Source organism: Lepisma saccharinum, chromosome 23 (assembly GCF_977018435.1).
Source record: "Lepisma saccharinum chromosome 23, izLepSacc3.1, whole genome shotgun sequence".
Taxonomy (NCBI): Eukaryota; Metazoa; Arthropoda; class Insecta; order Zygentoma; family Lepismatidae; genus Lepisma; species Lepisma saccharinum.
The window spans coordinates 43,035,047-43,047,955 of NC_139251.1; the positions used below are offsets into that span (position 1 = coordinate 43,035,047).

General features: G+C 37.2%; 1 protein-coding gene across 1 annotated transcript in view; it reads right to left on the bottom strand.

Moving 5' to 3' along the window:
- Positions 1-324: 324 nt before the first annotated feature.
- The window catches only part of LOC146005400 (uncharacterized), a 284,737-nt gene continuing 272,152 nt past the window's right edge, over positions 325-12,909 (bottom strand). Inside the window, exon 6 of the mRNA XM_083144639.1 lies at positions 325-3,201. Within this exon, the coding sequence (XP_083000765.1) occupies positions 1,970-3,201 (1,232 nt within the window). The 3' untranslated portion in view covers positions 325-1,969. The remainder of the gene's footprint in view (positions 3,202-12,909) is intronic.

Genomic DNA, 12,909 nt, shown 5'->3' on the forward strand with positions numbered 1-12,909 from the left:
AACACTGGAATAAATGCAATAGCATAGAGGTGGATCACATCAAGAATGCCGAAATGTGTTCCATTATCCTGCAATAGCAAGAGTCCCAATTTGATTGAATGCCTGTCATGCACAAAATACTTCACTTGATATCACCTTCTAATCAAGATTTCAGTAATACATGATGTCCCTTCAAAATTATCAATTCAATTATCAAAACTTATTTGTTTTATGTTATTTCTCAAGCTTGCTTGATTTCTACAGTATTTCCAAGGAAACCAATCATGTTATACTGCAATCTTCAACTGGTATGCATATGATCAACAACAGCAAATATTATTTTAAAATTTTATAGTAAAATTTTTGTTTACATGAACCTTTTACAATAACTTTATATGTTAGGTAACCTGCCTTGAGACTTAGATTAGCTGTAGGAGAATATTATTTAAGATTTAACAGAAATGAGAGAACTGTCCAGTCGTATATATTTTTTTGTTTGTTTTTTTGCTTGGTTATAGCAATTAGACTTTTTTCCTTCCATTATTTCATCCATGGAAATAATGCTTTTTTTCTAATATTTATTAGATAGGCCTTGCAATATACAATATGCATTTTGAATTTTTATTTCAATTGCACACAACAGTGAAACCAACATTTGATTATGCCATGAAGAGAATAAAACTTATCACATGTCATTATAATTTCAGTCTGAGTCAAGTTTTCAGAAACTTGCTTATTTTGTTCTTGTTTTTTTACATTAGTAATTATTAGCTCTGAGAAACATTGCAAAGTGGGGAAACTTCAATCATTGAACAGTACATCAAAAAATCTTGGCACATACGGAAATAATGTAATCTTAACCTATGGAACAAATAATGTAATTTATACAAAGCTGCAGCACTTAGTACATGTAAAAAGTGAGTATTTTCTGTAGGTACTTTATAGAAGTAGACTTACTTATTAAACAAATAATCTATAGATTAAAACATTGTAGAAAGACTGACACGTAGCAACACAATACTGTTGAGCAAGTTATTGGTAATTTGTGGCCTAAATAAACACAAAAAAATTACAAACGAATTGAGGAGTGACTAGATTTTTTACATATAGTTTCTGATGACAAGGGAACTCAAGGAGCTGTACAATACACAATGTTCTTAATAAAATATGTAACTCTTACTTATACCCCACTATTATTTGGTAATATAACATCAAGCATATATATTTAAATGTGGAAATTTTTTTCCATAACATATTAGCTTTGTTTCTTTTGCAACAAGTTTACTTGCATTCATCATACAAATTAGAATTGCATTTTGATTAGAAATGTTTTTTTTTTCTTATTGAGGAACTAAACTTCCACAAAAAACTGAAAAACTTAAAAACTTCCATTGGTTATAGCTTCTATATATACGTCCAACAGGAAATTAAGTTATCACATGTAACAAAGAACCTATAACTCCTTTGATATGAAACACAGTGTATGTTTTTTTCTTTCTTTAAATGTATTTCATACCACAGAGCAGGAAGCGTAGTTAAATTTGTTTTCTGGCAGTGTTAGTCCACAATTATAACCACCAGATTTTGAGGTGAGTTGATTCCGGATCTACCAGTTACCATGTGTAGAAGTCACAAGGAGTTTTTGGACCACCCTGTAAAGCACAATATTATTTATGATCACTATGATTTCTATTTCACTTTCTTTCATGAGGTCATGTACTTTTTTTCATAGTACGTAAATCTAGTGATAAACTACACTCAGCACAACTATGGCAACGGTCAGTAAGCTTTTTTTTCTTGTAGGAGTTCTCTTTGCACAGGAATATTAATGTGGAAGAATTTTAAGAACTTCCTATACAAATAAAAATTGCATTCACACCAACTGAACATTTGGTGTATTGTCAAACAACTCTCGTTCACGAGTCCTTCATTATATGAAAATAAAAAGCGAATTATAGAATCCATGTATATTGCTTACACAGTTATTATATTACGTGTATTCCTGTTCCAAGCTTATGTCTATAGTTTGAACATGGCTGCTGTCCTTTGGCACTAATTGTAGCCTTTCAGGCTCTGCATCTGGCATTATTATGCACATGAAGCTCTTTCCCGAGAGTGCATCCCGAGGGTAAATTGTGACAGGTGTGAATGGTTCACTGTTCTCAACGTAGGCACACAATCGCTTATAGATATCCGGAAACTGTCGGCGGAGGCTTACTCCACGTTGCCGTAGGTGTCTTTGTATGTTGGTGAAGCTTATCTCACGTGCACGCTGAGGTGGCATGTTACCTTGACACCCTGGCAACGAGGTTAGGATCATTGTCTCGGGATTTTCCATGTCGCGAGTGATGTTAGCAACAATACGTCTTGCTGGGAGTATGGGACTTGGCACACTCGCTGGAGCCGTGGCTGGTGTGAGCGAGCGGCACAGTCGCAGTTTGGCGCAGCGGGATATCAGCTGTCGCTCCCACTTAACGGCACCAGAAGTGGGCACTTCGTTCACTACACACACTGACACATACAACACGAAGCGGGTGTCTGGATTATATGTTTTGCAAAGGTGTATAAGTTCTTGATATAAGTCAGCGCCCATCTCAGTCGGAAGAAGATCGGCCCATCGCAAGAAACACGGGTCGCTCAGTTCATGGTACCCACAGGCGACGAAACGTTCTGCCATCTCGGGACTTGAAAAGAACGCTTTCACGCAACCTCTTCCCTGAGACAAATATCCTTGCCTTGCCAGAAGAGAGACGTGGTACAGTGTCTTTCCATCTTCACGAATCGTAGCGATTACCTGCTTGCAAAGAGCACCAACCCTGCTGTGCATGCACGTTTTGCGATGCTTTTCCCAGTGGTTTCGTCTACACTCTCGGGAGCAATAGAAATTATTGCAGTTGTGGCATGTTTTATAGGAGCGACGTGCCTCGGCTAAACTGGCTGTTTTGTTACATTTTGAATAGCGGCAATGCACAAGCGCAGTTCTTGGGGACTCCACCTCTGCTTCTACCACTTCAAACGATACACGGCGGCCTCTCTGAGGGGGTCGCTCAGCATCACTTCCCTCGCTATGTGAACTCCGGTCTGTTGCCTCGCTGTCAGCACCCTTAGACTTGCGTCGTCTCAGTGTGTCGCTTACATAATATGGTGGTGGCTCACCAGTACTGAGGTCCACTTCAGCAGGAAATCGTTCATCCCATCTTTTAGGTTCTGGGCTAGTTGCATCTGAAAAAAAAGAAAAGACTCTGTAAAAGAAATGAAATTTTACAAGAAACCTTAAAATATTTGAACTTATTTTTGTGTAATATTGTAAGTCTTAGATCTCATATGCTCTTATTCTTATCAACATTTATATTTAAAAATCTAGCATATTGTAAATTCTAATGTAAATTTTATTTCTATTGGAGAGGAAGTGGGACCTCATCAGATACCTAAAAAATGTAAATACCACATTAAATTCAGTGCCCATACAATATCCATATTGGGACATTCCAGCATTACGTGTGTGACGTTTTACACACAAAATTTAAGTTTCTAGTCATGAGATTGGATTAAAATATTCACAGTGAACTGATTTCATAGAATTATGAAGTACTTTGTCATGTCTGCTAACAAATGAAAAAGAATAATATGATGGCATATGCTGAATGCATGAGAAGCATTAACAAAAGTGTGTTATGTATGTGACACTTTAAAAATTTAGCAAATTTTGACTTCGTTTGTCTGTCAAGCATGTAGGTTGCAAATGCTAGTAACTTTTATTGGTGAAATGTACAAATTATATGCATTCACAAACATCTAAACCTTAATGCAATTAAAAACAGTAATAATTTGCATATTAATTCATTTTATTTACATGGAGTAGGACCGCTTTTCGTGGAATGTCCCTATTACTGAGTATGACTACCCCACTAATTTACTTCTGCAAGTAACATCTTTTCTAAGCTGTCATTGAATTTTAGATGCAGAAATGCTTAAATAACTTCTATTAAGGTATAATCTTTGGAAACCATTAATGGAGAACATTTAGAGTACCTAAATTCCTGGGTGCATAATTAGTAATCAATTTGCTATGGAAACTATGCATAAATCCATGAGCAATAGAAAGACAATTTGTGAAAAGAAAAAAGTTAACAGGTTAATTATGATTCACATCTGCTGATTCACTGGAAATTATTCTTATTTTCTATTCAAAGTTAATATATTCTGCGAGCACACTCGCGGACATACTGCAGATTACAAATCGATCAATATTTACACAAATAGCAAAGCAAATCTTATTGCCAATATGTAAACGCTAAATTCAGAGGAAGGCTTTGAATAGGCATTTGCATGGTAGTATTTTCTTCAAAATATGCTTTTTCTCACTCTTGTTTATTCTTTAATATGTACTATTTAAATTGTAAATAACATATCAATATGTTCTTTAGGATCTAATCTTTCCATCCATGTATGATACACATCATTATTTTGTCAGGGACGGCGACAGGGGTGGGCACGGGTGGGCAAGCGCCCACCCAAAAATTCCTGTGCCCACCCGATTGCCCACCCAATCAAATTCAATACATATATACAATTAGGAAATGTAAATGGTTCTTTAAGTATAGGCTGGTCCTCACTCCATGCATATTTTACTTGTGAATATTGTCGATACTTGAAAGTTCACTATCTTCATCCCATAACAAGCTTTGATGTCATTTGGCGAAACTTTTGTCAGTAAGTAAGTTTACGAAATTTTGAGGAAATATCCTCTTGACTGAAATCAATTTAAGCTTTTCTTTCTTGATTTTGTCATTGGAAAGCTAAAGGTACTATCAGAACTTTTTCTAAAATGTGATCTAATGAAGACTGCTATGATTAGAAGCAATCACCAGGCATAGTAAGTTTTGTGGGATACTCACAATTATAAGGTTTATGATCAAGAGTTAATCAGAATTTAGGAGGATTTGGAAGGCTGCAGCTCCCAGCCTTCAATGGGGAAAAATTGCTTCGAAAGAAGCCATATATTGAAGAAAAAAAGATATTTGGAATGTAGAAAAATATTAAAAAATATAACTAACCATCTGACATTACTTGGGTTAAAGGTTATAGACTAACTGAAACTGTGCATAGATGGGAGTGAGTTCTTGATGTTGTCAGCACCGACCCTCCACAAAAATCTCGGCCTGGGTATGATCAAAGTAATAAACAATAAAAGAATAAAACATCATCTTCGCCTTGCTTCCTCCAGATACGCACAAAATTATATCGACCTTTTTAATTGGGTCCACACTACAATTACCAGGAAAGAAGACATGCGGAATTTTATGTTTGATTAATTAATTTTTAAAAGATTTACTTGGTTTTTCTTCACTTTTGGCTAATTGCAATGATGATATGATGAAAGTGATGAATGAACACTCACAAAAACACCCATGCTCAGACCGGGATTCGAACCCGGGACCCCTGCATCATAGCGCACTGTGATAACCACGCCGCGGGTAATTTGATGTGTCACTTTCTTTATTATATCACATTTTTTACATAGCTGTCATCTTCAAATAATGCAATGTATCTAAAATAACAATTTTTAATTTGTTCTACTTAATAACGATTCATTGATTTGCTTTATTATACTTCGCTTTTTGTGCCACTTTTGGCTAATTTGCGAAGATGGGGATGAGTGATGAGTAAATTGATGAGTAAATTGATGAGTGGACACTCACAAACATCCATCCATACCCAGGCCAGGATTCGAACCTGGCACCCCTGGCGTCATAGCGTGATGTGCTAACCACTCTGCCACGGGGAACGAGTATTCACAATCACTACCATACCGAGGTGACCAAATTTTAATGTAACAGTTTTGTAGGTTTGAAAAAAAAATCTAAAGAATTACTGAACTGATATAATTAGTGGCTAGCACTATTTACAAGTTCTCTTCCAACCTATACATTTTTACTATCAGTTATGCAGTTCTTATGATTGACTTGCATGAATTTCAAAGAAGAGGAAGAAAGGGGTGGAAAGAAAGCTTGATTCGAGGGTCACAGAGACCTATAATAAGGCAGCCAAATTAAAGAAAAAAATTGCAAATAATCCACTAGTGATTTTTTTCTTTAAGTCCACATGCTCAAATAGGCTAATTGTCACTATAAACTGCAGTCTTAACGAGTGTGCATTGACCTTCCACTGGGAATCGAAGCCAGGACCACTTATTTATAAAGCGAGAGCGTTATGCGATCGGAGAGACCATATACATAAAGAAATCCACCAACCATATCATTTTATCGTAACATAAGATGCGCCTATCTAACAGTTGGATTACACTATTATTATGATTGACCCATGGATGTCCGCAGAATTTTTTCCAAGGAGGGGCAAGCATGGTAATTTTTTGGGGGGCAAACAAGACGTATTTCCCCCTTAATAGTGCTGCACCCTCAATGAAACACTAATTAAAATTGAAGCTCTCTTGTTCCAATAATTAACATAAATTACTGTGAATGAAATGCAATATATGTGTGTAATGAATAAGTTTATGGTAAGATCCATTTTCCTGGGGCATCCCCCTCGTCACCTTCTACCCCTTCCGGACGCCCATAGATTGGCCTGAGATTTAAACTATTTCTTTCACGTACGGACCAAAATATTTGACACTTGTATAATGCTACGTCGTTGTTCGCGGAGTTATCTGCTTTGATAAACAATGAAACATTGTGGAATTGAAATTACTACCTCAACTTTCGAAGTGCTATGAACTGTTGATACTCTATTTGTGGATAGTAATCAAGACTGATATGACTCACTCGTTATTATATTTCAAGTCAATTTTCTGCTAGTTTTGACCGTTGGTGACAGTGAGGTTGAATGGTAATTAAACGAACCTCATGAAGGGACGAACACAAACAAGCACTGAGACGCAAAACACCAAAAGGAATATCTTGACTGTGGTTACAGGCACCAGAGACTCATTTGCCTACAAGAATACAGTTTCCAGGGTGTACTATTCAGGAGGGAGGTTGACATTTGAGTGTGTTCGAAAATGTCACACTTACAGTACAAATAATCTGTGAAAAAGATACGAATTACTGGATACGATGATTATGTTTGATTAATTCCTTGCTTTCAAATCGCTTTCTACACAAGGTAAGAGGGAGATCTCGAATGAAAGAGAGAGAAAGACAGAGAGAGGGAATATATGTTAGTCAAACTCACATAATGCCTTACGTTTGTACAGCCCACCCTAATTGATCAATATAGAGCTTCTGCCCACCCGGTCGAAAATTTCTGGTGCCGCCCCTGGTCAATATTTACACAAATAGCAAAGCAAATCTTATTGCCAATATGTTACCCCTTACGATTCAGAGAAAGTGTTGCAAGGGTTGGTTTGGATGTAGCCAGGCTGCATTCTCTGTGACATCATCACTATCATGGTTCAGTCCCTGCAATTATTATTTAATTTCTAGAACTTTCTGTATTGAATAAAGTGGCAACCAAAGGTATCTTAAAATACCGGGTATCCCAGAAGTCTTTCCCTGATTACAAACTTTATTCATATCCGCTATATGTAAGGTAGAGATGTGAAAGTGGTGGCAAAATGTTGGAAAACTAACCAAGTTTTTTTTGTTGCACGTTTGAGTAATGTGGCTGTAGTGTAGCAGTGTCAGTGCCCAGAAAACCGGAAATGTTCACAAATCAGGAAAAAGCTCACTGTGTCTTCTGGTATCACGAGACCCGGTCACCTATAACAGTGCGGAGGAACTTTCAAATGTACAGAATTATTTCGTCTAGAATATCTGCCATCAATAAGTTGGTATTTAAAAAATTGAATTTATCTTCATTCCCAAATCCTGTCAAGTCCAAGAAATATTGTATGGAAAGATGCCACCCGATGCCAAGAGCATTAATTCCTGATTCCTTGGCACTGACACTGCTACACTACAGCCACATTACTGAAACCTGCAACAAATAAACTTGGTTAGTTTTCCAACATTTTGGCACCACTTTCACATCTCTACATTGCATATAGCGGATATGAATAAAGTTTGTAATCAGGGAAAGACTTCTGGGCACCCGGTATATCAGTGGATGAGACTTCATTATACAGAAAAGTCAATGCAAATAGCTCTTACAATTTTTATATTATAAGTTATTATCAGACTTGGAGGTGCATGACTATTGAAACACACTGTAGTTTATGCTGTAAGCATAACTACATATATGTTCTGAAGTTTTAGCATTTTAAAATGCTAGTGCACCCTCACAAGAATACATTTCTCATATCAAAAACATGCAGTTAAACGTATGCAATGTATATTATTGGCAAATATTACAATTAAGTTTTTATAGTAAAGAACTGCATTTTGTGGACCTTTGGACAGGTAACTAAGAAAGAGACTAATGAAGTGTTCTGTGTGGAGTGTAGCATTGTATGATGCAGAAACCTGGATGCCACAGAAGAATTAGGAAAAGTGATTAGAAGCATTAAAAATGTGTGTATGGCGAAGAATGAAGTGTGTGAAATGGACAAAGAAGGAACTAAAACTGTGTTGGAAAGAGTTGGAAGAAGTGCTTCCAGTAGTCAGTACTGGGAGTAATCAAGAAAATAAGAATAAATTGACTAAGACACTGGCTAAGAAGGAATTACCTGTTAAATAACATGGAAGAGGAAGATATCAGATGATAGATGATATTAAATTAAGTGGATCCTATGCAGACATGAAGCATAAGGTGCAAGATCAGGAAGCCTAGAGAATACAGGGAAAATACTGCCAATTAAGTCGAAGTATGATGAATGAATGATGAAATATCAATTTATAATGTAAGGTTTTTTTTTACTCCATGCTTGCAGAAGTACGTATATCATATGTACAGTCACTAACATTTCTGGGTTGTAAAGATTCCATTGAAAGTCAGTGGGATCATTACAACCCAGAAGTGACTGTGACTGTAGTCATAGAAACTTCATGTGATCAAGGGGTCCTGGGTTCGATACTCGGTGGAGGCACATAGTGGTTTGGATCCCACTTTAAACTGTAGGCCCAGTGCCGATTAGCCATACTGTGCATAAAGTGGACTCAAAACACAAATTCAATCAATCAATCCTAGAATTTTCAGGGATGTAGCAATTACATTGAAAATTCAATGGGATTGTTACAAACCAAAAATGTTTATGACTGTACATAATATAAAAATATGAAATAAGTACAGTGTACATGTTATGAATGAAGCAAGCAATAACATGATGTGGTTACTGGTATAAGGTAACATTTGCATTGCAGTTTCATTACATTATGTTGTACTCAATGATATTTTATTATATTCCACAGTAACCATGCATTGTATTGGCATTGTATTATCGTATTCTAATTTTACTATATTTTGCTGTAACCATAAATTGTATTTCATTGTTTTATTATACTGCATTGTTTATGATATTGTAAACAAAGTGACATGTCCTATATCACTGCACGTATATGCAAATAAGTGATTCATGAATGAATAAATCTTATCTTATCTTAATGCCTCAAGTGTGGATGGCATAAATATACTCCCTCCGCATTCTGCTGTTGTAGTGCGGAAGACGTATATATGCTTTGTTTGTTTCAACTATATTCGATTTACTGTGGCGTATATAGTCACACAGATGTTTGGTGAGATAGTTCTAGCTGTAGTGGAAACAAAAAATAGTAGCAAGAGAAGAAAAAGATGAAAAAGAAGATGAAACTAATTTTTCCCTTCTTCTTCTTTCTTTTCACCTTCTTCTTTTTCGTCCTTTTCCTCTCTTGCTACTATTTCTTGTTTCTACTACAGCTAGAACTATCTCACCAAACGTCTGTGTGACTATATATGCCACAGTAAATCGAATATGGTTGAAATAAACGTAAAGAGTATATATAAACCTTCTGCACTACTTCAGCACAATGCGGAGGGCGTATAGACGAAAAAACATACAATTTCCAGTAGCGACTTGTTCAACAAATTCCACACTTAAGGGGTTAAGAAGATTAGCAAGCACCACAGAAAAATGTGATGCTTTATCTATTCTAATAGGTTCTTTCAAAATTCTTGTAGTATTCTTACTTTACAGGGTTTGTCCAATAAGTATCGAGATTGATTTTGTCCGGCCAATGGGAAGGGGTGGAAGGTGGTCTCTGTGGGTGGGATAGGTGTTGCAGGATGTCACGTGAGCTAGGAGACCCAGCTCAGTTGCCTCCAAGCCTTTGGAGTGTGTAGTCTGCACCTGAAGTGAAAGTGTGTTTAGTGCTCGCGTCGAAAGTCAAGATGCAGCGAACCATCAAGCAGCGTTGTGCCATCAAATTTTGCGTTAAACTGAACAAATCTGCTACGGAGACTTTTGATATGATCCGTGAGACTTACAAGGATGAAGCTATGTTCAGAATGCGTGTTTTTGAGTGACATAAAAAATTCAAAGGTGGCTGGGAAGACGTCAAAGATGAACAACGCAGTGGACGTCCAACATCCGAAACGCTGAAAATGTGGTCCGAAACGCTGAAAATGTGGCCAAAGTGCAAGAACTTCTGAACAGTGATTGCCAGTTAAGTGTTTGTTTGATAGCACAGGAGTTAAATTTACTGAAATCCACTGTGCATTCAATTGTGACCAATGATGATTAGGGTCCACCGCATCTGAAGGCAGATCGCAGATTCCTGGCTGCTGCATCATGACAATGTGCCCAGTCACACGTCGCTAATTGTGAGGGAGGCACTGGCCAAACATTGGGCACAATACCTTACAGTCCAGATAGCCCCCCAACTTATTTTTGTTCCCTCGGATCAAAAGGAGCCTGAAAGGATATCGTTTCAGGATGATTGAGGCGGTAGATACAGCTTCGACGGAGTGCCTGAACAGTCTTGCGGTTGCCGACTTCCAGGGGGCATATGAGGAGTGGAAAAATTGCTGGCAGTGGTGTATTGATGCAGGAGGGTTGTATTTTGAAGAATATTAACACACTTTACATATATCCTGCAACGCCAAGGGTCCCGGGTTCGAATCCCGGTCGGGCTTGGTTGTTTGTGAATGTCCATTCATCAATTTCATCATTTCATCACTCATCCCCATCTTCGCAAATTAGCCAAGAGGCACAAAACGCGAAGTAAAATAAACTAAATCAATCAATCAATCACTTTACATATATCTTCAATAAATTTATTTTTATGACTTAAGTCCCGATACTTATTGGACAAACCCTGTATGATATCTAAAATTTGTATTTCATTCAAGACTACTGGAAATTTAATCCAGTCTGGGTTTTATAATACAACTACCAGCACTTGAAGTGGAAATTATTAGCTGGGGTGATTTGTGGTCGAGCCTTGGGGTTAACAGGGGATGCTCCTATGGTTTAACATGGTGATTTCGCGAAACTTTTGCTGGCAGGAAAGGGGGGGGGGGGATGCCATCTCTTCACATCCTCTTTGACTAGGAATAATAGTCTTTGTGTGTGTTGAATAAAGGGCAGAACAGTCAGAAGGAACAATGGAAAATATCAGAAGGAAAGAAGGTTTTATTGTCTGTTGTGTGTGTTATACTTCCGTCTCATTATATGTTGGACTGAGGTGTGTCATGGCAAACTTTTTGCATCAAGTTCCATTGAAACAGTTTCTGGTTTTGTGGACTGGATCTGGCCAGTTCTTTTCAAGTAGCTCGCAAACTATCCTCACAATGCTGGATCAACATCGACATTTTGGAGTTTTCATGAGCAATGAAAGCTGGGAACTCTTTAAGTGTGTGCTTATAGAAAAGGAAAATAAAATGGACAAGAATTCATGCCATTACAAAAACTGCATAATTATGTAATTTTGCACTTTCATGGTGCTCTTCAAATCAGAAACTGGATACCTTATTGGATAAGGCCATTTTCACACAAAACATTTTGCAGTTTGGGCCATTTTTCAAATGGCTGTGATCATAATGAAAAATTACTGTCAAAATTAATGTTTGAATGCACAGAGCATGCAAGAAAAGGTACTTGTTGAAACAACCATTTAATGTGTTTTTTAGGAACTTGGCCTTTAAAAAAACTCCTTTTTCATTGATAAAAACTGAAAATTGAACTATATAATTAATCAGTGTTCCCCTGTGTAATGCACCATGCCATGAGGGTGTATAGGAGGTGTGGAGTTAGGGCCCCACACTTTCTTGATCATGGACGAAGTTGGGGGTGATGTGATCAGCATCACGCCCCTGGCTGTCTTTACCCCCAGAGTTTCCTTCAGGTACCCCCTTGATACGATGCTGGGTGGATGCTAGAGCTGCTTGAACAGCTCAAATTGAAATTACAACATAACTGGCAATGTGTTTAGTTGTCTACATATGCAATGTCTCCTTGTTTTTTTTCTAATTGTTGATGGATGGAGTGAGAAATGTTAACAAAGATAAAGATAATTATTATAATTACAGGCAGGGCTTGCAGCTGGTGGAGAGGTCAACTGCCACCCCAAAAGAGAGGAAAAGGCTAGTAATAATTTAATTTTTAACAAATTTCAGTATTTCCATCAGTTAAATCTCATTTTTGAAATGGTTGTTTTCTGTCTTTGTGAAATAATATAAATATCTGTTTAACTCCAAATAAAAAATCTGGAATTATATCTTAAGATTACAATTCATAAAATTGTATAACATTACAGCCCCGCCGCCCTTATATCAGGCGTGGGAACCACCTTTATGGCAGTGACCCTCTGTTGCTGCATTTACCTGCAAAGGAGCTCGCTGTCAAACTGTCAATTATGCCCACCGCTTGGGCAAGAACTGACAATGTTAAAAATCCCCCTCCATTAGGAAAACAGGATTTTGTCAAAATAACCGTTCTGCACTGTGATTGCACACTGGTTAGTAGAGCGACTCCACTTTAGATATATTCTTGGAATAGTTCAATCCTCGTAACCCTTGTTAAATGCATCACTTTTATGCATTTAGCACACATCATAT